The 26,264-nt window shown below is 39.3% G+C and overlaps 1 protein-coding gene across 10 annotated transcripts in view; it reads left to right on the top strand.

Moving 5' to 3' along the window:
- The window catches only part of lqf (epsin homolog lqf), a 437,420-nt gene that overhangs the window by 90,699 nt on the left and 320,457 nt on the right, over positions 1-26,264 (top strand). For 7 of the 10 annotated variants that reach the window (XM_071696119.1, XM_071696118.1, XM_071696116.1 and 4 more), the window contains 2 exons: positions 5,500-5,559; positions 24,014-24,092. In XM_071696119.1, the coding sequence (XP_071552220.1) occupies positions 5,500-5,559; positions 24,014-24,092 (139 nt within the window). Of the gene's footprint in view, positions 1-5,499; positions 5,560-6,577; positions 6,614-24,013; positions 24,093-26,264 lie in introns of all 10 variants that reach the window. The other 3 variants (XM_071696113.1, XM_071696115.1, XM_071696112.1) reach the window with 2 other exon arrangements.

Genomic DNA, 26,264 nt, shown 5'->3' with positions numbered 1-26,264 from the left:
CATCTTTCCACCTCCAATTTGGTCTCCCACTTCTCCTCGTTCCCTCCACCTCCGACACATATATCCTCTTGGTCAATCTTTCCTCACTCTTGCAGTTTCTCACATGAATCAGCCACCAGCGCTGTATCATCAGCGAACAAGTGACTCACTTCCCAAGCTCTCTCATCCCCAACAGACTTCATACTTGCCCCTCTTTCCAAAACTCTTGCATTTACCTCCCTAACAACCCCATCCATAAACAAATTAAACAACCATGGAGACATCACACACCCCTATATATACATATGTATATAAACATATACATAAAGCCCCACATACGCACATATTCTTATTAACATATACATACATTACATACACATACGCAGACATTTCATACATACAGATTTACATATTCATACTTCCTTGCCTTCTTCCATTCCTGGCACTACCCTACCCCACAGGAAACATTATCGCTACCATCTGCTTCAGCGAGGTAGCACAAGGAAAACAGACAAAAAATGCCATGTTTGTTCACACTCAGTCTCTAGCTGTCATGTGTAATGCACCAAAACCACAGCTCACATCCACACCCCAGAGACCTTTCCATGGTTTACCCCAGACGTTTGACATGCCTTGGTTCAATTCATTGACAGAACATCAACCCCGGTATACCACCTCTTTCCAATGCACTCTATTCCTTGTATGCCTTTCACTCTCCTATATGTTCAGGCTCTGATTACTCCATCCTTCCACCATCAGTGTGGTCTCCGCTTCTCCTTGTTCCCTCTACCTCTGACACTTATATCCTCTTTGTCAATCTTTCCTGTCTCATTCTGTCTGTATGTCCAGACCACTTCAGTGCACCCTCTTCTGCTCTCTTAAACACACACTTTTTTATTTCCACACATCTCTCTTACCTTTTCATTACTTACTCAAGGAAACCACCTCGCACCACATATATTGTCCTCAAACATTTCATTTCCAACACATCTACCCTCCTCAGTACAACCCTATCTATAGCCCATGCCTTGCAGCTATATAACATTGTTGGAACTTCTACTCCTTCAAACATGCCCATTTTTGCTCTCTGAGATAATGTTCTCCTACACATTCTTCATGACTCCCTGAGTGTTCACCCTCTCCCCCACCCTGTGACACTTCTGTTAACATGGTTCCATTTGCTGCTATGTCGAGTCCCAGACATCTAAAACACCTCACCTCCTCCAGTTTTTCTTCTTTCAAACTTACATCCCAGTTAACTTGTTCCTCAACCCTACTGAACATAATAACCTCACTCTTATTCACATTTACTCTCAACTTTCTACCTTTGCATACTTTTCCAAACTCAGTCACCAACTTCTACAGTGTCTCACTCGAATCACCCATCAGAGCTGGATCATCAGCGAATAACAACTGACTCACTTCCCAGGCCCTCTCATCCCCAGTGGACTGCATACTCGCCCCTTTCTGCGGAACTCTTGCACTTACCTCCCGAACCACCCCATCCATAAACAAATTAAACAACCATGGGGACATCACACACCCCTGCCACAGACCGATTTTCACTGGGAACCAATCACTCTCCTCTCTTCGTACTCGCACATATGCCTTACTGAACCATCAGAAAGCTAAGGTGTCAAAACCTCAGCCGCCCTTGTTGGACAATCTGTTGTTATTTGGCATCACCTTCATTCCTGACTCTGAATTTATATGCTACTGATAAGCATTCATTTTCTTGCTCTTTTTCACACATAAGTTCTTTGCTGTAAGAAAATATGAAATACCATTAATACAATGAAAAATAATGTGTTTTTAGGGTAACTAAGCAGCACAGTAGTTTCAGCAGAATACCTGTATCGGCTGTTAAACAATAACAGCAACAAACAACTGCAGGTTTTCAGTTTCTATCGACGATGCTCTGTTTTGATTAAAAGGTTACATTTCAATGTATTTTATTGTTTAGCTTTTATTTGAGATATTAAAACAAGCATTTGATTTACAATGAAGTACCAAGATTGTCATAACAATCTGAAAAGTTGGTACAAGATCAACATTTAATGTCAACATTATATAGAAAGAAAATTATTGAAATGGCTGATTCTGATAAGTTTTATCTGAACACCTTTAAAGAATTCATGGATAGCTCATTTCCGTAAGTCACAAACTATGGGAAACTCCGTAGAAATTGGAAGTTACCTTTATGACACTTTTATTCCAAAAACGTTATAAGTCCCTGCCCAAAAGATTTCACCCAGTTATCCTGCTATCTGTAGTCAATTGTTTGAGTGATCACTTCTTAATGAACACTTCATGTCATGATTTTTAGTGAAATTGTGCATGTCTGACAGATATGCTTTATATTTTTTTGTCCTGGTTAAGCATCCCTTATCTGAAAAAATTAAATCCGAAATGCCTCAAAATCTGAAACTTTTTGAGCGGTGACATGACATTACAAATGGAAAATTCCACACCTGACTTCACTTGCCCATGCTGGGCTCTTGACACTTTGTTGGCACTACAAATGGAAAATTCCACACCTGACCTCACTTGCCCATGCTGGGCTCTGACGCTTTGTTGACACCAGTTTGTTACAAATCATCATCACCACCAGACTTATGTGCATTACTCACTGTGTTTTTTGCTTATTTTGTGCTCTGAGTGAATAAGTGTAAGAAAATGATTGCTTATCAGTAGCATATAAGTTCAGTCAAGAATGAAGTGATGTCAAACAACCACAGATTTTACATGGGCGGCTGACATTGTGACACCTTAGCTTTCTGATGGTACAGTGTTACACAGACTTTGGTTCATGGGCAAGATTATCAAAAATATTGTATACAATACCTTCAGGCTATGTGTATAAGTTCTGTATGAAACACAAATGGATTTTGTTTTTGGACTTGGGTCCCAACCCCACGATATCTCATTATCTATTATCCATCATAAATGTGGAAAACAAGATGGTATGGAAGCAATGGGTTAGAGCTGAGACATACCTCAACGTTTCGACCGTTCATCAGTCTTCCTCCTCAGGAGATACCGATTCCAGCATTCGGCGGTACTGTGTTCTCCAATAGGTGATGGTCACCCAGTCGGACGCTTTGGCATGCTGCTATCAGATTGGATTGCTTGACCTGCTGCCTCCACCTATTCACAGTGATCTTAGCTAACTGATGTGACCAGCAGATGAACCCAGACCTTGTGTTAACAGGGTGTATAATCCCTTCCTCTAGGTAACCTCTCACACTATCACTAAATGGTTTGTCACTTACCTGTAGTTGCCTTGGCTCTTACCCGTTTGTTTCCATACCATCCTGTTTTCCATATTTCTCATTATGTATATGCAAATATTACAAAATCCCCCCCAAATTCTAAATCTGATCCCAGGCATTTCAGATATTACAAAATCCAAAAAAAAATCCTAAATCTGATCCCAGGCATTTCTGATAAGGGGTACTCAACCTGTATATGATAATAATTTGTCATGAAAGAAAGTAGCCAACATCATCTCTCTAGTTTTTTTGGAAAAAAAAATGATAAAGACTAGCATTAGATATTACTAGCAGTAGATGAGTCACATAGTTTAGGTGGTGAATTTTGTTAGAAAATTTGCTGACTTCGTAAACCAAGAGTATTGATTAATGGTTAAGCTTCAGAATAGTTAATGTAACATGGTGTACTTCAGAAATCAGCCATGGGACCAATTCTGTTTGTGTTGTATATCATTGATATGGATAGTAGGCTATGCTGTAAGATTTCAGAAACTGTAGACAAAACAAAGTTGGGAAAAAAAGATACAACAGAATTTGAGCATTTATAATTGCAAGCAGACAGAGAAAACTGATGGAGTGGGCTCATTTGTAGCTAATAAGTGTATACTAAAAGTGATAAGCTGTACAGTATGGCTTCTGTTGACCTACAAACCAAATGAGAAAATAAACTAATCTGATAATCTCCAGTGACCAATTCAAGAAAGTGGTGAAAAGATGAACAAAGTTCTAGGCTTCAGAGTTAGGGCATTCAATTGAATATTTAAGCACAAAAGGCAAATCTTCAATCAGCAGTTCACTGGTATATCCCCTCCTTTGATATTCTGTTCAGTGTTGGTTACTGTGCATGAAAAAATGTAAAGGTAGAACGGAGAGAGTACAGCAGCAAGCTACCAAAATGATTGTTGAACGAAGAAACAAAACCTTAGAGAACCATCTGGTAGACTTGATTGTATTAAGCTTAGAGGAGAAAAGGGTAAGAGTTGTTTCATACAGGTATTCAAAATGATTAAAGGCTTTTGCAGTCTTGATTTAAACTGCTGTGTAAGGCTATATCAGTCTGATTTCAATCATAGTGATGGATACAAACTTGTAGGCAGACATTTGTTTTGAGTAAGTAAAGGGCTTTTTCTTTTAAAAGGATTATTCATTTGTCATTATTTGCCGATGAATAGTAGTTGAAAGCAATACTACTGACAAATTTCCAAATTCTTGACAAAAGTCCATAACAACTTAATTTTTGCCTCCATTGATGCAAAGTTTCTGGTATTTCTCTGTTTCTGGTATTTTCTGCCATCACAGGTGCTTTCTGAGAGAACCTTGTGGTTTGTTTCAGTGTACATTTCTTTTTATTTATCTGCTGTACTCATTTTGTACATTACATATCTTGTCTTCAATGCCTTTTCTTGTCTTTAACTAGGCTTAATTACAAGACTGTATTTTCTTTGAATTGAATACTTGATATTCATTGCAGATCCTGATTTTGCTGGTTATTTTTTTGAGTTCTTTATACATCCTTGCCACTTTTGGGTTTATCGTTTTCATATAATTTCTGTAATTATGCATCTACTTACAAGTGGATATTCTTCTTATTTTTTTGTTTCTTCTTTCACATCCTGATATAGCAGCACAGTTTCCTTCTTTTTCTCACCCCATTTTATTCCCTTGTCATGGTATAGCATTTTTGACTTGTTAGCATTATACTTACCACTTCAAATTTTGTTTTCCACGTTAACCTCTTCACTGTTTTACTGTTTTTATGATGCGATGATAACCCTCTGGTCTCCATCCAAAGCAAGTTTCACTGGCCCACTGATGATGATTATACTGCAGGCATAGCAGAATACTGGAAACCTCTGCTCTGAGAATGTTATGAAGAGAGACTTGCAACTGTTGTTACCTGATGGATACCAGTTTAGTTATAGAAATGTCAGAGATAGTTTGTTTTAGTAGGATATGGAGGTAATTAAACCCAAGTGTTATTAACAGTAACTTTTGTATGAATAAATACCATCAGATTGAGTGAATAGATGACAGCCTGATTTCATTTTTGAAGAGTGAAATTCCTTTTGAATACTTTGCAGTTCTACCATTCACAATTAAAAGTTTTATCTTTATAATGACACCCTGTGTATCAGTTCAACAAGTGCATTACTTTGGAGGCTGTACTGTACATACACATCAGTATGTATTTTCCATATAACATGGAATTATTTGAATGTCATGTTGAAGTCTTCTTGCCCAACTGCAGGGTAATCCTCGAGATCGTCGTCAAGCTGAAGAACTGACTATTATCTGTGATGGGGACAAGGTTTGACTCTTGAATGCCTATTAACTGTGGCATTCAGTAGTGTGACTCATTTGCTGTATTTAGAAACAGAAAAGTGTATAAAGCAATAGCTGAATTTTTTATTCACTAGCTATGGGCAGAAATAATGCTATTGTTAGAATTTACTTGCTAGTCTTTTTATTATTGTTCTGTATCAGTATATTAGTATTGATATTCATATTTTCTAAGTACTGTAAGTCACATGATTATGATAATTATTGCAGTGTCATTATATGTTGTTTTGTATTTTGATAGATGAGAAATGATATTAGAATTGATTAGATGAAAGAGATAACATTTACTTTTTTACATAAAATGCTCTTTCTCATTAAAAGAAATGATTAATGCAATGCTGATACATGCTTCAAAATTGTTAGAATGTAACACTCCAGTGGTTGAAGATGAAAATATTTAGTTCATTGGTTAGGTTAGAGTTTATTGCTTTATAAAGGGCATCATCCTTGTGTCGTAAGTGAAGATTTATTCAGTAGAACTTTTTCAGATTTTGAATCAGCATCAATTTTGAACAACTAAAACTTTCAACCTTTACATGGAGCATTATTAGACACTCATTATTTATCCATTTTTCATGTTAACCAATTTATTTTTGAAACTTTATCGTACAGATTGAAGATTACCCAGCAAATATTATTATACTTTGTTCTTGAAATTCTAGTATTCATCAGATATTAGTATACTTCAGTGTTCCTGAAATATAAGTCCAGTAACTTTCATTTCCTTAGTTAAAAGGCACACAAAGACAGATTTTGATATAATTGTTCAAAGTCATTTCTCAGCATATAAGTGTAACCTTGCCATTTATGCATCCCTAATTTATTTCATTCCCATTATCCCCATTCCTTACAGTATAGTGTTTTTGTTCCTGACAGCTTGGAATGTCTGCTTATACTTAGTAGATAAAGTATAACAGCTTTGCTGCGTGTAAGATGTCTGAGTGTGTCATGTATATGTTGAAAGCTTTTCCCACTTTCCTTCACAGGACATAAGCTCTCCTACTAGTCCCTCTTACCGTGATGTAAGTATCTGCTTGACTGTGCACACAGTTTGGCTCTAGATCATCATAATCATAGGACTTGTTTCCCTAGGAAGTTTTCAAACTAGTATCCTATAGATGTAATCTAAAGCTTCATTCGTTTATATGATGTTATCTATTTAAACTAAAATCTGTTTCCTGTTTTAATGAATTTGTCAAATGTATAGTATACTTAGAAAAGTGTAAATGACTTATTAATGATCAATTTTTGATAACTCTTGGAAGTATATGCATTTAGCACTGTAGTTATTGAACTGTACAGGCAGCCATTTGATAGATGGAATTCATTAATGGCAGTTTCATCACATTTTTTTCTTTACTTTAGTTGAGTTTTTTTCTTAGTGCTCATGTGTCCCACATAAAACTGAATGATAAGATCTTCATTATTTTTTAATTAGTTAATTATGGACTTGCCACAAGTGCTTTCTGTTTAGCCACTTTGCCTTTTTCTTTTCACAAACACCCTGTTAGAACTTAGGTAGCAAAATGCTTTACATATTTCTTGATGGGGTGGATTGTTATTAACTCAAGCTGATTGCTAGTTTTGTTAAAATGATTTTCAGAAAGTGAATTATTTTAATTTCCTTCCACCCCAGTTCATAGAAGGTAGACCATTCTGTAACCTCATCAACACACCCAAATAAAAATTCAAGATGTAACTCTCAGGCATTCATACTTTTCACTGCATACATTCTCACCTTTCCTTCATATTACCTTTTTTCGTACATTATTCGTTCATTAGAGCTCATGAAATAAAATCTGTCTTTATTCATGCTGTTTGACACTCACAGAAACTTCCTTTTTCATTATCCCATCGCTGCATCTTTTCATTTTACTTCATACTGTTTCAAAGCTTTTGCTTAGGATTTTCATAGCCACTGGCAAGAATGAGTCTCTAGGGTGTCAGTGCCACATCATTGTCTGCTACCCTTGCAGCTTTTATATATGTAAATTATCTCTTCCATCATATTTTACAGTGCTCATGTCACTCCCCCCTAATAACTGATTTTCTTGCCCTTGGTTTGCTTAAAATCCCTTTTGGCCCTTACGGTTAGTAGCTCTCTTGACGTTGAAACAAAATAGAAATTGAATGAAATTTTTGTTGGATTTAGTACGAATCAGAGGTTTGGATGACAAAAAATATTTGCAGTTTGTATACGTAAGGAGAAGAGAAGTATTGTGATTGTCTTCAGTTAGATATTTCAAGTTTGGAGATGGCAAGAGTTTTTTAGTGTTTGAAAACATGGTTGGGAGATAGCATCCCAGTGAAATAGATTGATCTATTGATAGTCACTTTAGGAAAGGAGAGTATATGTTAATGAAATTAATCATAGAAGAGCCTGCTTTGAATTTTATTATAAAGGATTTCACTGTGTAAGTACATTGTAAGGAGGAAAGTTGAAGAAAGCTGTTAGGAATTGCTCTGTTGAGTAATCTTCATGTCAGAGTTAGCAGTGTGTGGAAAGTGTCTTTTAGGGGCAGAAAAAGGGTGTTCTCTTTAGCCATGTTTGCGCAAGTGAAAAATAGTCTGGTTGTTTGTGAGGTTATGGGCGACATTTTTACTCTGCCCTACCTTCCTGTCATGGGAGTCTTCTTTGTGGTTCTCGTAGTGCTGGGGAAGGTGGCCTTATTCATTTAACAGGACCACAACTCATAAAGTGTCTATGTGGGGAAAGTGTTAGGCAGTTGAGCAGTAAGGGGTCTGTCCTTTCGTTGTGATAGGTACATTTTATTGGCATTTTATATCCCTGGGGATAGGGGAGAAAGGATACTTCCCATGCATTCCTCACGTGTCGTAGAAGGCGACTAAAGGGGATTGGAGCGGGGGGCTGGAAACCCTCCCCTCCTTGTATTTTAACTCTCTAAAAGGGGAAACAGAAGAAGGAGTCACGTGGGGAGTGCTCATCCTCCTCGAAGGCTCAGATTGGGGTGTCTAAATGTGTGTGGATGTAACCAAGATGAGAAAAAAGGAGAGATAGGTAGTATGTTTGAGGAAAGGAACCTAGATGTTTTGGCTCTGAGTGAAACGAAGCTCAAGGGTAAAGGGGAAGAGTGGTTTGGGAATGTCTTGGGAGTAAAGTTGGGGGTCAGTGAGAGGACAAGAGCAAGGGAAGGAGTAGCGGTACTCCTGAAACAGGAGTGGTGGGAGTATGTGATAGAGTGTAAGAAAGTAAACTCTAGATTGATATGGGTAAAACTAAAAGTTGATGGAGAGAGATGGGTGATTATTGGTGCATATGCACCTGGGCATGAGAAGAAAGATCATGAGAGGCAAGTGTTTTGGGAGTAGCTGAGTGAGTGTGTTAGTAGTTTTGATGCACGAGACCGGGATATAGTGATGGGTGATTTGAATGCAAAGGTGAGTAATGTGGCAGTTGAGGGAATAATTGGTGTACATGGGGTGTTCAGTGTTGTAAATGGAAATTGTGAAGAGCTTGTAGATTTATGTGCTGAAAAAGGACTAGTGATTGGGAATACCTGGTTTAAAAAGAGAGATATACATAAGTATATGTATGTAAGTAGGAGAGATGGCCAGAGAGCGTTATTGGATTATGTGTTAATTGATAGGCGCACGAAAGAGAGACTTTTGGATGTTAATGTGCTGAGAGGTGCAACTGGAGGGATGTCAGATCATTATCTGGTGGAGGCGAAGGTGAAGATTTGTAGAGGTTTTCAGAAAAGAAGAGAGAATGTTAGGGTGAAAAGAGTGGTGAGAGTAAGTGAGCATGGGAAGGAGACTTGTGTGAGGAAGTACTAGGAGAGACTGAGTGCAGAATGGAAAAAGGTGAGAACAAAGGGCGTAAGGGGAGTGGGAGAGGAATGGGATGTATTTAGGGAAGCAGTGATGGCTTGTGCAAAAGATGCTTGTGGCATGAGAAGCGTGGGAGGTGGGCAGATTAGAAAGGGTAGTGAGTGGTGGGATGAAGAAGTAAGATTATTAGTGAAAGAGAAGAGAGAGGCATTTGGACGATTTTTGCAGAGATATAATGCGAATGAGTGGGAGATGTATAAAAGAAAGAGGCAGGAGGTCATGAGAAAGGTGCAAGAGGTGAAAAAGAAGGCAAATGAGATTTAGGGTGAGAAAGTATCATTAAATTTCAGGGAGAATAAGAAGATGTTTTGGAAAGAGGTAAATAAAGTGCGTAAGACAAGGAAACAAATGGGAACTTCAGTGAAGGGGGCCAATGGGGAGGTTACAACAAGTAGTGGTGATGTGAGAAGGAGATGGAGTGAGTATTTTGAAGGTTTGTTGAATGTGTTTGATGATAGAGTGGCAGATATAGGGTGTTTTGGTCGAGGTGGTGTGCAAAGTGAGAGGGTTAGGGAAAATGATTTGGTAAACAGAGAAGAGGTAGTAAAAGTTTTGCGGAAGATGAAAGCCGGCAAGGCAGCGGGTTTGGATGGTATTGCAGTGGAATTTATCAAAAAAGGGGGGTGACTGTATTGTTGACTGGTTGGTAAGGTTATTTAATGTATGTATGACTCATGTTGAAGTGCCTGAGGATTGGCAGAATGCTTGCATAGTGCCATTGTACAAAGGCAAAGGGGATGAGAGTGAGTGCTCAAATTTCAGAGGTATAAATTTGTTGAGTATTGCTGGGAAATTAAATGGGAGGGTATTGATTGAGAGGGTGAAGGCATGTACAGAGCATCAGATTGGGGAAGAGCAGTGTGGTTTCAGAAGTGGTAGAGGATGTGTGGATCAGGTGTTTGCTTTTAAGAATGTATGTGAGAAATATTTAGAAAAGCAAATGGATTTGTATGTAGCATTTATGGATCTGGAGAAAGCATTTGATAGAGTTGATAGAGATGCTCTGTGGAAGGTGTTAAGAATATATGGTGTGGGAAAAGAGGAAAGTGATTGGTTCTTCGTGAATTTAGATTTGCGGCAGGGGTGTGTGATGTCTCCATGGTTGTTTGATTTGTTTATGGATGGAGTTGTTAAGGAGGTGAATGCAAGAGTTTTGGAAAGAGGGGCAAGTATGCAGTCTGTTGTGGATGAGAGAGCTTGGGAAGTGAGTCAGTTGTTGTTCGCTGATGATACAGTGCTGGTGCCTGATTCATGTGAGAAAGTGCAGAAGCTGATAACTGAGTTTGGTAAAGTGTGTGAAAGAAGAAAGGTGAGAGTAAATGTGAATAAGAGCAAGGTTATTAGGTACAGCAGGGTTGAGTGTCAAGTCCACTGGGAGGTAAGTTTGAATGGAGAAAAACTGGAGGAAGTGAAGTGTTTTAGATATCTGGGAGTGGATTTGGCAGTGGATGGAACCACGGAAGTGGAAGAGAATCATAGGGTGGGGGAGGAGGCGAAAATTCTGGGAGTGTAGAAGAATGTGTGGAAGTCGAGAACATTATGTCGGAAAGCAAAAATGGGTGTTTGAAGGAATAGTGGTTCCAACAATGTTATATGGTTGTGAGGCGTGGGCTATGGATAGAGTTGTGTGAAGGAGGGTAGATGTGCTGGAAATGAGATGTTTGAGGACAATGTGTGGTGTGAGGTGGTTTGATCGAGTAAGTAATGTAAGGGTAAGAGAGATGTGTGGTAATAAAAAGAGTGTGGTTGAGAGAGCAGAAGAGAGTGTTTTGAAATGGTTTGGTCACATGGAGAGAATGAGTGAGGGAATATTGATGAAGAGGATATATGTGTCAGAGGTGGAGGGAACGAGGAGAAGTGGGAGACCAAATTGGAGGTGGAAAGATGGAGTGAGAAAGATTTTGAGTGATCGGGGCCTGAACATGCAGGAGGGTGAAAGGTGGGCAAGGAATAGAGTGAATTGGAATGATGCGGTATACCGGTGTCGACGTGCTGTCAATGGATTGAACCAGGGCATGTGAAGCGTCTGGGGTAAACCATGGAAAATTCTGTGGGGCCTGGATGTGGAAAGGGAGCTGTGGTTTCGGTGCATTATTACATGACAGCTAGAGACTGAGTGTGAACGAATGGGGCCTTTGTTGTCTTTTCCAAGTGCTACCTCGCGCACATGCAGGGAGAGGGGGGTTATTTCATTTCACCTCTTCCCCCAACCTATGATTCACTTCCACTTCCATGGTTGCATCTGCTGCCGAATCCACTCCCAGATATCTAAAACACTTCACTACCTCCAGTTTTTCTCCACTCAAACTTACCTCCCAATTGACTTGTACCTGAACCCTACTGTACCTAATAACCTTGTTCTTATTCACATTTACTCTCACCTTTCTTCTCTCACACACTGCCTACAATCAGTCACCAGCTTCTGCAGTTTCTCACCCAAATCAGCCACCAGTGCTGTATCATTAGCGAACAATAACTGACTCACTTCCCAAACTCTCTCATCCACAACAGACTGCAAACTTGCCCCTCTTTCCAAAACTCTTGCATTCACCTCCCTAACAACCTCATCCATAAACAAATTAAACAGCCATGGAGACATCACGCACCCCAGCTGCAAACCAACATTCACTGAAAACCAATCACAATCCTCTCTTCTTACACGTACACATGTCTTACATCCTCGATAAAAACTTTTCACTGCTTCTAACAACTTACCTCCCACACCATATATTCTTAATACCTTCCACAGAGCATCTCTGTCAACTCTTATCATATGCCTTCTCCAGATCCATAAGTGCTACATACAGATCCATTTGCTTTTCTAAGTATTTCTCTCATACATTTTTCAAGGCAAACACCTGATCCACACATCCTCTACCACTTCTGAAACCACACTGCTCTTCCCCAATCTGATGCTCTGTACATGCTCTCTCAATCAATTTTTTTTTTTTTTTTTTTTTGCTTTGTCGCTGTCTCCCGCATTTGCGAGGTAGCGCAAGGAAAGAGACGAAAGAAATGGCCCAACCTACCCCCATACACATGTATATACATATGTCCACACACGCAAATATACATACCTACACAGCTTTCCATGGTTTACCCCAGACGCTTCACATGCCCTGATTCAATCCACTGACAGCACGTCAACCCCGGTATACCACATCGATCCAATTCACTCTATTCCTTGCCCTCCTTTCACCCTCCTGCATGTTCAGGCCCCGATCACACAAAATCTTTTTCACTCCATCTTTCCACCTCCAATTTGGTCTCCCACTTCTCCTCGTTCCCTCCACCTCCGACACATATATCCTCTTGGTCAATCTTTCCTCACTCATTCTCTCCATGTGCCCAAACCATTTCAAAACACCCTCTTCTGCTCTCTCAACCACGCTCTTTTTTATTTCCACACATCTCTCTTACCCTTTCATTACTTACTCGATCAAACCACCTCACACCACACATTGTCCTCAAACATCTCATTTCCAGAACATCCATCCTCCTGCGCACAACTCTATCCATAGCCCATGCCTCGCAACCATACAACAATTTTGGAACCACTATTCCTTCAAACATACCCATTTTTGCTTTCCGAGATAATGTTCTCGACTTCCACACATTCTTCAAGGCTCCCAGGATTTTCGCCCCCTCCCCCACCCTATGATCCACTTCCGCTTCCATGGTTCCATCCGCTGCCAGATCCACTCCCAGATATCTAAAACACTTTACTTCCTCCAGTTTTTCTCCATTCAAACTTACCTCCCAATTGACTTGACCCTCAACCCTACTGTACCTAATAACCTTGCTCTTATTCACATTTACTCTTAACTTTCTTCTTTCACACACTTTACCAAACTCAGTCACCAGCTTCTGCAGTTTCTCACATGAATCAGCCACCAGCGCTGTATCATCAGCGAACAACAAGTGACTCACTTCCCAAGCTCTCTCATCCCCAACAGACTTCATACTTGCCCCTCTTTCCAAAACTCTTGCATTCACCTCCCTAACAACCCCATCCATAAACAAATTAAACAACCATGGAGACATCACACACCCCTGCCACAAACCTACATTCACTGAGAACCAATCACTTTCCTCTCTTCCTACACGTACACATGCCTTACATCCTCGATAAAAACTTTTCACTGCTTCTAACAACTTGCCTCCCACACCATATATTCTTAATACCTTCCACAGAGCATCTCTATGAACTCTATCATATGCCTTCTCCAGATCCATAAATGCTACATACAAATCCATTTGCTTTTCTAAGTATTTCTCACATACATTCTTCAAAGCAAACACCTGATCCACACATCCTCTACCACTTCTGAAACCACACTGCTCTGCCCCAATCTGATGCTCTCTACATGCCTTCACCCTCTCAATCAATACCCTCCCATATAATTTACCAGGAATACTCAACAAACTTATACCTCTGTAATTTGAGCACTCACTCTTATCCCCTTTGCCTTTGTACAATGGCACTATGCAAGCATTCCGCCAATCCTCAGGCACCTCACCATGAGTCATACATACATTAAATAACCTTACCAACCAGTCAATAATACAGTCACCCCCCTTTTTTAATAAATTCCACTGTAATACCATCCAAACCTGCTGCCTTGCCGGCTTTCATCTTCCGCAAAGCTTTTACTACCTCTTCTCTGTTTACCAAATCATTTTCCCTAACCCTCTCACTTTGCACACCACCTCGACCAAAACACCCTATATCTGCCACTCTATCATCAAACACATTCAACAAACCTTCAAAATACTCACTCCATCTCCTTCTCACATCACCACTACTTGTTATCACCTCCCCATTTGCGCCCTTCACTGAAGTTCCCACTTGCTCCCTTGTCTCATGCACTTTATTTACCTCCTTCCAGAACATCTTTTTATTCTCCCTAAAATTTAATGATACTCTCTCACCCCAACTCTCATTTGCCCTCTTTTTCACCTCTTGCACCTTTCTCTTGACCTCCTGTCTCTTTCTTTTATACATCTCCCACTCAATTGCATTTTTTCCCTGCAAAAATCATCCAAATGCCTCTCTCTTCTCTTTCACTAATAATCTTACTTCTTCATCCCACCACTCACTACCCTTTCTAATCTGCCCACCCCCACTCTTCTCATGCCACAAGCATCTTTTGCGCAATCCATCACTGCTTCCCTAAATACATCCCATTCCTCCCCCACTCCCCTTACTTCCATTGTTCTCACCTTTTTCCATTCTGTACTCAGTCTCTCCTGGTACTTCCTCACACAAGTCTCCTTCCCAAGCTCACTTACTCTCACCACCCTCTTCACCCCAACATTCACTCTTCTTTTCTGAAAACCCATACAAATCTTCACCTTAGCCTCCACAAGATAATGATCAGACATCCCTCCAGTTGCACCTCTCAGCACATTAACATCCAAAAGTCTCTCTTTTGCGCGCCTGTCAATTAACACGTAATCCAATAACGCTCTCTGGCCATCTCTCCTACTTACATACGTATACTTATGTATATCTCGCTTTTTAAACCAGGTATTCCCAATCACCAGTCCTTTTTCAGCACATAAATCTACAAGCTCTTCACCATTTCCATTTACAACACTGAATCAACACTCAATCAATACCCTCCCATATAATTTCCCAGGAATACTCAACAAACTTGTACTTCTGTAATTTGAGCACTCACTCTTATCCCCTCTGCCTTTGTACAATGGCACTATGCAAGCATTCCGCCAGTCCTCAGGCAACTCACCATGAGTCATACATACATTGAATAACCTTACCAACCAGTCAACAATACAGTCACCCCCTTTTTTAATAATTTCCACTGCAATACGATCCAAACCCGATGCCTTTTCGGCTATCATGTTCCGCAAAGCTTTTACTATCTCTTTTCTGTTTACCAAATCATGGAAAGGTTTTTTCTGAGGAATTCCACTGTGTAGTGGTTAAAGGAGGAGAGGTTGTAGGAAAAGCTAAAGATGACAAAGAAAAGAATTCCACAGCTCTGCTGTTTGATGAAAGGTATGATAACAGTCAGCTTTAAAGTGGGAAGTAGTAGCCATTCACTTCCTGCTGATTCAGTCCTTAGTTGCTGGGATACACTCAGTAAGCTCATGGGAGCAGTGGCCAAAATATCTGTAGAATAGAGATAGGGCACAATCAATATAGTTAATGTAAAATGGTGTTTGAAGAGATGATATCTGGAGAGTTAGTAAGTCGACTCTAGCCAAGAAGGAGGCTGAAGATGAATCACCCCAGATATGGGAGCAGTATTCATACTGGGCAAGGGAGACCTATGTAGATAGATAGATAGAATACTTGCTTGCAGGAAAAGTAATTGTGGTACTTTTAGTGCATTCCCAGCTTTTAGGAAACAGTTTTGCAGTTTCTTTTATTACTCTGGCTTAAACATGAAAACTCGTTCATACTTCTGATTACTTTCCTCAGCTCCAGTTCCTTGCTTGTTTTTTTAATACTTCACACATGGTGCAGCATGTGGTTTTCCATCTTTTAACTTTATCCCTAGATCATCAAAACCATGAACCCTTTGTTCTGGCCATTTTGAGTGTCATCACCTTCCTTCTGTCTGCACCATCCACCAGTCCATTATTAAATCTTTTCCGTATTATTTTAAGTAATCCTTCTGCATATTAGTAAGTAATAGTTGGGAGGTAGCCACAGACCAGGGAGATGTATCACTAGCACTTCCTGCCTGGGTATTGGGACGGTCATTGATGGCTGCATAGTGGACTGCTAACATTCTGTCCAAAAACATACAATCTCTCATTGTCACATAACAATTGACATCAGTTGACTCACACAACTCATTCTTTTTAACTGGATTTTCTTGCTGTTAGCACTATGCACTTGCCCTGCCTTTTGAGAAAATGGAAGGGGTAAAGAAATATTAGTTGGTAGGAATGTTAGAGAGAAGCATGAGGGGGAAATAGTAGGTAGGTGCATTATCTTGGAACGGTAGGTAGAATTAGTGGGCTGAAAGTTTAGGTAGACACTTTAGGGAGAAGTAGTTGGTAGGAATTTTAGTTAGGAGCCTTTGCAAGCACTGTGCTGGAGTTGCCCTCTGACAGTGGCTTGTTGAGGGTGAGGCACTAAACATTTGTGCCTCATCCTAAAGGCTAAGAAGTGTTATTGAAGTTCAGTAGTTATGGAGACTTTCGCTGTGGCTGTCCCCTTAAGGGAATGAACATCAGAGATATAGATAGATAGATCCTTCTTCACAAAAGATTGATTTTGCATTTAAGCTAGAAAAGCACCCTTATGAAACATTTAGGGTTTACTGCATATGAAATGCTCTAGTGTTCTTCGTCATAGTGAACTTGCCCATACCGCCCTGAAATTTTCCATGTTTTAGAGACCAACTTTAAAGTCTATTAGGTCCCTTTGTAAGTGAATGCAATTCTAATATTTCAAGAAGAGTAATAGTACCTGAACAGAACCCTGTGGCACTCCACTGGTCACTTTGATCCATTGTAAATCCTTTGTTTCTTTCCACTGAGGTCATCTATCCATTGAAGGAGTTTGTACCTTATTCCTGTATGCCGGTGATCCAGTTTATTGATCAGCCTCCCATGCAGTACTGTCTTAGATTCTTTCCAGCAATAAAGATACAAAGATTCGACCCAGTCTTCCATGTTATCTAAGACAGAGATCACTGTCATAGAGTTTTAGGAGGGTTGTTGCAAATTTAATTTTTTCAGTGATATGGAATGGACAAAAAATTAATTTCTGAAACCATATTTTTGTCAGTTATCTGATATGGACAAAATTTGAAACTGAGGAAAGATTTGGAGATACAGTGCAGACTGTCGTGAATGGGAAAGATTTTTAGGGTAGAATGTTCAAGACACTTACATGAAGTACATGTTCAAATTCTGCTGTTTGGACATAAAACCTAAGTTTACATATGTCAGGATAGGTTAAATTTAGGAGCAGCATTCTGCCTACAGACTTTCAATGTCTCCTTTTCACATATTACACTTGACAACACTTAACTCACATAACTCATTCTTTGTAACTCTAGGTTTTCCTGCGATAAGCACTATGCACTAGCCCTGCCTTTTGACAAAATGGTAGCAGTAGATAAAGGGTTAGGTAGCAACATTTTGGGTGGAGGATTAGGTAGAAGTAGTAGGTAGGAACATTAGGTAGGAGCCTCTGCAGACACTGTGCTACACTTGTCATATACCAGTGGCCTTTTAAGGGTGAGGCTCTAGAGGTAAAGAAGCCCTCTTGGAGATCACCAGTTATGGAGACCCTATTGACATGGCCACCTCCTTGAGGGAGTACTAGGAGGGAACAGGCATCGGAGATTAGAGAGACAGATAGATAACATTGATGGAAAAATTGCATTTAATAGCTAGAATTAGGATAACATAAAGAATGGAATTAATGTAAGGATATTTGTTGTAAAGAAATCATTAAAAGTGCACATGGATTATTGTATTTCATGATATATCTGTATAGAATGAGTGGCAGATGATAGGTTTGTCAATAAGGAATTTATACCACATTAAAATTGTATAGATACTGCGAGAAAGTTGATTGTTCCAAGTCTATATCAAACACTGAGAACACTTGAGCTATATGAAGCTATGGTGAATTGGAAATAGAGATTGGCAGATATAATTCCAGTTCTGGTAGAAGTGTTTTATAAACTTCATTTTTTAAAGTAAGTTGCATTGCTCTTGCCGTTAACTGACATTTTTCATTTGACTTACTCTCATAAGCACTAATGATGCATGCTCTGATTTCTTTGCAAAACCTGTTTTATTCCTGTATTTAGGGATAGATTCTTTGAATGAACACTTTAGTCCTGTGCAAGAACTTAGATTTATGGCTTGTCTGTGAAAGAGCAGGTTAAGAGAATGAATTCCATTGACAGTGTTAGAAATGAAGAGTGACTTTAATTTTATGGGTTTCATGGTTCAATATTTTGTATATTGTGAGATTGATTTTTGAAGAGAATATGTATATGAGCTTGAGGGTAATTGCAGCACTTAGGCATCTACAAGTAGTTTATGATGGACAGAATAGGGTAGGACTGTGGGTCATATGAATTGTGTAAGGTGTGCAGGAAACTAGAAGAGCCAGGAAAATGATTTTAAGTCTTATGTTATGAGAATTGACACGTTGTAATAAGTACAGTATTTAGTAGATGTGTACTTGAAAAGTATGTGTTAATGCAAAAGCAGGTGTATTTTTGACTGTTCAAATGTTCATTGGAAATTGCTCTTAAGAGTAGATATTGATAAGGTGAAAAAGAAAACAGAGTGAAGGAAATGCTAAGGAGGTACTGTATGATTTGGTGTGGAGAAATAAGGGAGAACATAGGACATTAACATACGAAATGAAGATGGATTATATGTGCTATGGAAATGTAATTTTCTTCAGAAAGGCCAGATAAGATTGTTAACTGGGACTAAAAGTGTTTCGGATTTTGGATTTTTCGGATTTTAGAATATTTGCATATACATAGAGATTTTTTTTTTCCAAAAGAAGGAACAGAGAAGGGGGCCAAGTGAGGATATTCCCTCAAAGGCCTAGTCCTCTGTTCTTAACGCTACCTCGCTAATGTGGGAAATGGCGAATAGTTTAAGAAAAAAAAGAAAGAATAATGAGATATGTGGAAAACAGGATGGCATGGAAATAGATGGGTTGGAACTGAGACATACCTCAGTGTTTGTCTGTTCTTCCTCAGGAGATGCTGATTCCAGCATTCAGCAGGATCATATTCCTTAGCAAGTGATGGTCCCCTGGTCAAATGCCTTAGCGTATCACTCTCTGGTTAGATTGCTTGTCCTGCTGCCTCCACTCATTCACAGCGATCTCCGTTGCCTGACGTGATCAGCAGATGAACCCAGATCATGTGATAATGTTGTTCTTGATTCCTTCCTTTAGGTAAGCTTTCACACTATTACTTAATGGTTTGTCACTTGCCTGTAGTTGCCTTGGCATCGACCATTTAACATGTGAAAGTTTACCTAGGGGAAGGGATTAATAACAATGTTAACTCAAGGTCTAGGTTCATGTGTTGGTCATGTCAGGCAGCAGAGATTGCTGTGAATGGGTGGAGGCAGTAGGACAGGTGATCCAAAAACAATCAGAGAGCGACACGCCAAGGTGTCCGACTGGTTGACCATCATTTGCTGGGAGATATGGTGGAATCAGTATCTCCTCAGGAAGATGGTTGAACGTTCGAAACGTTGAGGTATGTCTCAGCTCTAACCCATTTGTGTCCATTCCATCCTGTTTTCAACATTTGTCATGATGGATAATAGATAATGAGATATCTTGGGGATGGGACCCAAGTCTAAACACAAAATCCATTCATGTTTCATATACAACTTATACACATAGCCTGAAGGTAATGTATACAGTGTTTTTGATAATGTTATGCATGAAACAAAGTCTGCATAACACTGAACCATCGGCCGCCCATGTGGACAGTCTGTGGTTGTTTGGCATTACCTTCACTCCTGACTCTGAATTTATATGCTACTGATAAGCAATCATTTTCTTACACTTATTCACACAGACAAGAGAATAAGCAAAATACAGTGAGTAACGTACATGGGTCTGGCGGTGTGATGGTTGTAACAAACTGATGCCAACAGTGTGTCAGAGCTCATCTTGGTCAAGTGAGGTCAGGTGTGGAATTTTCCACTTGCAACATCATGTCACAGCTCAAAAAGTTTTGGATTTGGGATAATTTTGGATTGTGGATCTTCAGATTAGGGATGCTCAACTGTAGTGATTTTAATGGAATAGTTTGTTATGGCTTTTATTGTCCACTGGGAACAAAATGATACCCCTTTTCCATAGCATGAATTCTTGGCTGTCTAGAAATACATTTTGGCTTTAGGTTACCATCACAGAAAAATGAAATAGCTGGTTCACAACAGTTAAATACTTTGCATTCTGTGGACTGTTGTACCATTTTGATTTGGTAGGTTTGGTTAGTTAAAGGATGTAATTGCAGAATATGGATTTTTACAGTAGGATTGTTTTTTCTTAAAGATGTTTGAGTGAGAAAGCTACTAAATCAGCAGAAATTGTCATTTTGATAAAATGTAACCTTGTTTTGGTAGTCAAAATTAATCACTTCTTTGGCAATGAAGGAGTGTATCACATTTTACACAACATACATCCACTTGAGAGCCCACTACTCTACAGTTACACACGGGCCACTCTGTGCCATTAATGGCACACCAAGCAAACACACTCAACCTCTGCCTGTTGTGGCATGCCTAAGAATGGGCTGTCATTGATGAGCCCATAACAAGTTTATTCTTGGCAAATCTCTACACACACACACGTAGGTATTTGAGTCGGGCAGAATGATTGACTCACTACGGGTAGAATGTAAAAAATCTGTAATCCTTAAGATTAAGGAAGGTGCATATTTTGATTTTGGATTTTTACAGGCCCCTAAAAATACAGCATGGGTCATAGAATGTATGTGATAAGAATGTCTTGATGCAGGTATCAAGTTTATTTTCTTTGAAATACATGTAAATATGTACTACCAAAAAAGTTTGATAGACTACTGAATTTGTGTACTGGAAACTTCTCAAGTTGGCAGCACCTTTGACTTTGCTGAACCATGAACTTTGGTGTATGGATTTTAGAAATAGATTTTCAGTATTCTTCCTGTATTTGATTTGATTTAAGTTTCATTATTGTAGTAATGGCTTTTTGTTACATAATCAGTAATCTGTGGGTCTCATAGAAGACATTTTTGATTACTGCTCAGGAATTGGAGGCTGATGATGATGTTTGACAAGTTTGGAAAAGTGTGTGAAAGGAGAAAGTTGAGAGAAAATGTGGATAAGAACAAGGTTATTAGGTTCAGTAGGGTTTATAGACAAGTTAGTTGGGATGTAAGTTTGAATGGAGAAAAATTGGAGGAAGTGAAGTGTTTTAGAAATATGGAAGTGGACTTAGCAGTGGATGGAACCATGGAAGCAGAAGTGAGTCACAGGGTGGGGGAGGGGGCGAAAGTTCTAGGAGCGGTGAAGAATGTGCATAAGGAGAGAACATCATCTCGGAGAGTAAAAATGGGTATGTTTGAAGGGATAGTAGTTTCAACAATGGTATATGGATGAAAGGCATTGGCTGTAGATAGGTTTGTATAGAGGAGGGTGGATGTGTAAGGAATGAAATGTTTGAGGGCAATATGTGGTGTAAGGTGGTTTGATCAAGTAAGTAATGAAAGGGTAAGAGAGATGTGTGGAAATAAAAAGAGTGTGGTTGGGAGAGCAGAAGAGGGTGTTTTGAAATGGTTTGGACATATGGAGTGAGGCAATATTGACAAAGAGGATATATGCATCAGAGGTGAAGGGAACAAGAAAAACCAGGAGACCAAATTGGAGGTGGAAGGACGGAGTGTAAATGATTTTGAGCGATTAATTCCTGAACATACAGGAGGGTGGGAGGCGTGAAAGGAGTAGAGTGAGATTGGTAAAGTGTGTGAAAGAAGAAAGCTGAAAGTAAATGTGAATAAGAGCAAGGTTATTAGGTTCAGTAGGGTTGAGGGACAAGTTAATTGGGAGGTAAGTTTGAATGGAGAAAAACGAGGAAGTGAAATGTTTTAGATATCTGGGAGTGGCTTTAGCGGCGGATGGAACCATGGAATCAGAAGTGTATCATGGGGTGGGGGAGAGGGCGAAGGTTCTGGGAGCGGTGGAGAATGTGTGTAAGGCGAGAACATTATATTGGAGAGCAAAAATGGGTATGTTTGAAAGAATAGTGATTCCAACAATGTTATATGGTTGCGAGGCATGGGCTATAGATAGGGTTGTGCAGAGGAGGGTGGGTGCATTGGAAATGAAATGTTTGAGGACAATGTGTGGTGTGAGGTGGTTTGATTGAGTAAATGATGTAAGGGTAAGAGAGATGTATGGAATGAAGCAGTGTGGTTGAGAGAGCAGAAGAGAGTGTGTTGGAATGGTTTAGACATATGGAGAGAATGAGTGAAGACAGATTGACAAAGAGGATATATGTGTCAGAGGTGGAGGGAACAAGAAGTGGGAGACCAAATTGGAGGTGGAAGGATGGAGTGAAAAAGATTTTGAGTGATTGGGGCCTGAACATGCTGGAGGTTGAGAGACGTGCAAGTAATAGAGTGAGTTGTAACGATGTGGTATAATGGGGTTGACGTGTTGCCAATGGATTAATGGGATGGTCTTGATTAGGGCCTCCACTGCCCATTCCATCTCAGCTAACAGAGAAAAAAATGTAGTAAAGGTGATGTGGTCATATCAGGATTATGAATGAGGAAGAATTAAGAGAAGTGTTTATGATTTGAGTGAGGTGAGTGGAGTTAGAAGGGAAGAAATAATGTAGAGTGAATGAAATGAGAGTATTTATTCATGGAAGGATTTAAAATACATGGAAGGGTTTAGGTATAGATGAATGTGTGGAGATGTAATGTAGGAACTTTTTTAAAAGGTAATCCTCAGTATGCACTTGGCCTATGATACATGCTTAGAAATTAAGTTTGAGATCGAAGCATGCAAAACTAGCCAAAACTTCTTTGGGACATGTTATATGGCTGCTTTAAGTAATCAAGTTTTCCTGCTAGATGTAGAAGGATACTACAGTTCAGAGGATGCTTTGAGTACTTGTAAACCAGCATAATTAACAGAGATTTTTTGATGACATGTATTATGGGTTATATGACCTCTTCAGGTAGTCATGATTTGCTGATGAATCCACAAGGTTATTGTGCTTCAGAACTTGCTTTGAAGATATTAAAACCAACAAAGTTAGCTTTGAGAAGATTTAATAACATATGTATGTTATATATGAAAAGTCACAGTATATTTTAAGTTTCAGTCAGTCAGAGAACCAGTGGTTTGTTGCCATTCACATTCCTTTGTATTTGTAGCACACAAGTTATTTCATGCTTCGGCAGAGGCAGATTAGTTTAGCCATTGGTGCAAACCATGTAAATCCATCACATTAATATTTACATTTCGTCATACTCATCCATTGTCACCTATTTGTCAAACAATGAACACTCTTCACACTTTTCATGTAATATTTGACTTCCCAATCTTCTCACTCCTCTATATTTTATTCTTTCTTTGAGCAAGCCTGTATCCCCATAACACAGCACCTCATACTTTACTTACTGATCATTCTCATCATTGTTCCCAATAATGTCTCATCTTTTGTAAATAACCCCTAATACAGTTATACTTCACACTATCCTCTCTTGATAATACATTTGAATTTCCAGTGATTTACTCACTTTTTTACTTTTGTATTGTGCTAAATCATTTCATGCATTATGAAAGGTTTACTAAAGCACAGGAAGGTTCTCCTTTCTCCAGTAGTTGCATTAGTTTCTTGGAAGCTTTCAGTTGTCGTAAACAGTGGATGTAGGATGTAATATCACTTAAATAGTATGCACAGTTAAAGAATTTCATGGGACTTTGATTTCTTTTTACAGTTAAATTTTATGGATATAAATATTTTAAGTTTTATGTAAGCTTTATGTAAATTTGATGAATTTGCACCATAGAATTTTTGATATTTTTTACAGACATATGTAACTAGTTCATCTCGACCTGCAGAACGTAATGCTTATGGAGTTCAAGAAGGCTCTTCGGGCTTGGAACCCCGTGAGTAGTTGTGTCAGATTAGATATACTTCTTTTAATTATTGATAGTCACTTTGATATTACAGTAATGATCAGATGTCTGATAGTATTTTACAATTTGATTACCTTTTTAGTATCCCTTTATGTCATGCTTATTAATGACAGTCTTGAAAATGAAAAGTAAGGTGATGTTTGATACTTTCCAGCCAAGATAAGCTTTTATCAATATTAGAAGGAATGCATAAGACTTTTGGGATAGACTTGAAAGATTGCAGTTCTGAATGCTGTGAATGCAGAATTTAAGATAGAATTGTTGTCAGATGAAATTGAAAGTCTGTAGTTAGCCTGATGGGTTTATCTTATCTGTATGATGTTACCAGGCTTTGATTGGGGATAATGGGGATTTTAATCATGAAGAGATAGACTGGAGGAATTTGGATTTTTGTGGTGATGGTTATGGAGGCTAGTTTTTAGAGCTGTATACAGGAAAACTTTCTGTCCTAGCATGAGAGGGACTGTTACACCAACATTACTTGACCTTATCTTCTCTCATACTAGCATGGATATTGAAAACATTATATTTGATATATGTCATAGAAGGCAACTAAGAGGGGTAGGAGTGGGGGGATGGAAACCACCTCCCCATCTGAAGTTTCTAAAATATGAAACAGAAGAAAAGGCCAAGCGAGGAGTGCTTATCCTTCTTGAAGGCTCAAGGTGGGGTGTGGGAAATTGTAGGGATGTAACCAAGATGAAAAGAAAGGAGAGATAGGTAACATCATTCAGGAAGGGATTCTGAGTAGATAAAAAGAAAGAGATAGGTAACATCATTCAGGAAGGGATTCTGAGAGCTCTAGCTTAGAGTGAAACAAAACTCGGGTAAGGGGAAGAATGGTTCGAGAATGTCTTTGGGGTAAATTTGGGGGTTCGTATAAGGGCGAGAGCTAAGAAGAGGTAATGTTCTTGCTGAAATAGGAGATTCGGGAAATCAGAAAAGAATGTGTGGATATAACAGGGAGAAGAAAGAAAAGAAAGGTACTACTTTTCAGGAAAGGAACATGGATGTTCTCGCTCTGAGTGAAACAAGATTCAGGGGTAAAGGGAAAGAAATGTTTGGTATGATGGTGAAATGTAAGAAAAGAGTAGCACTACTGCTGAAGCTAGTTATGGGAATGTTTGAAAGGTGTAAGGAAGTGAGCTCCAGACTGGTTTGGGAATAAATGTGTCATGAGAGATGGGTGATTACAAGTGCTCATGCACCTGGCTTGAAGGACGTTGAAGAGAAATGAGTGATTTGGGAGTAGCTGAGTGATTGTGTCAGCAGTTGCTTTGCAAGAGTTCAGGTATTAGTCATGGGTGTTTTAAATGTGAAAGTACATAAAGTGGCTGTTGAGGATATAATTATGGGGCATGGGGTACCCAGTATTGTGAATGAGAATGGAAAACAGCTTGTTGAATTGTGTGAGGGAAAAGTATTGGTGATTAGGGATACCTGGTTAGAATGAGGGATGATACAAAAGTATTCACGGATGAGTAGGAAAGATGGTTCATGGGTGTTATTGGATTGCAAATGATTGATAGGATGTGAATGTGGTGAGAGGAGCAGCTGGTGGGATGTCTGGTGGAGGCAAAGGTCAAGATTTGTAGAGATTTTTCAAAAAGAGGAAACGATATGAGTGAGAAGAGGGTGGTGAAAGTGAACTTGGAAAACAGACCTGTATGGAGAAATACCAGGAGAAATTAAGTGCATAGTGGCAAGAGGTGAGACAAGAGGTTAGGAGAGTAGAAGGGGGTGGGAGATATTTAGGGAAGCAGTACTGGCATGTGTAAGAGAAGTGTTAAGCATTATTAATGTGTATATATAGATAGATACGTAATCCTATAACGCTCTGTGGCCGTCTCTCCTACTTACACACGGATACTTATGTATATCTCTTTTTGAATCAGGTATTCCCAATCACCAGCCTTTTTTCAGCACATAAATCTACAAGCTCTTCACCTTTAACATTTACAACACTGAACACCCCATGTATGCCAGTTATTCCCTCAACTGCCACATTACTCACCTTTGCATTCAAATCACCCATCACTATAACCTGGACTCGTGCATCAAAACTGCTAACACACTCACTCAGCTGCTCCAAAAATACATGCCTCATGATCTTTCTTCTCATGCCCAGGTGCATAGGCACCA

The sequence above is a fragment of the Panulirus ornatus genome, chromosome 59, assembly GCF_036320965.1.
Source record: "Panulirus ornatus isolate Po-2019 chromosome 59, ASM3632096v1, whole genome shotgun sequence".
In the NCBI taxonomy this organism is placed as follows: Eukaryota; Metazoa; Arthropoda; class Malacostraca; order Decapoda; family Palinuridae; genus Panulirus; species Panulirus ornatus.
This window is presented reverse-complemented; position numbering and strand designations above follow the sequence as displayed.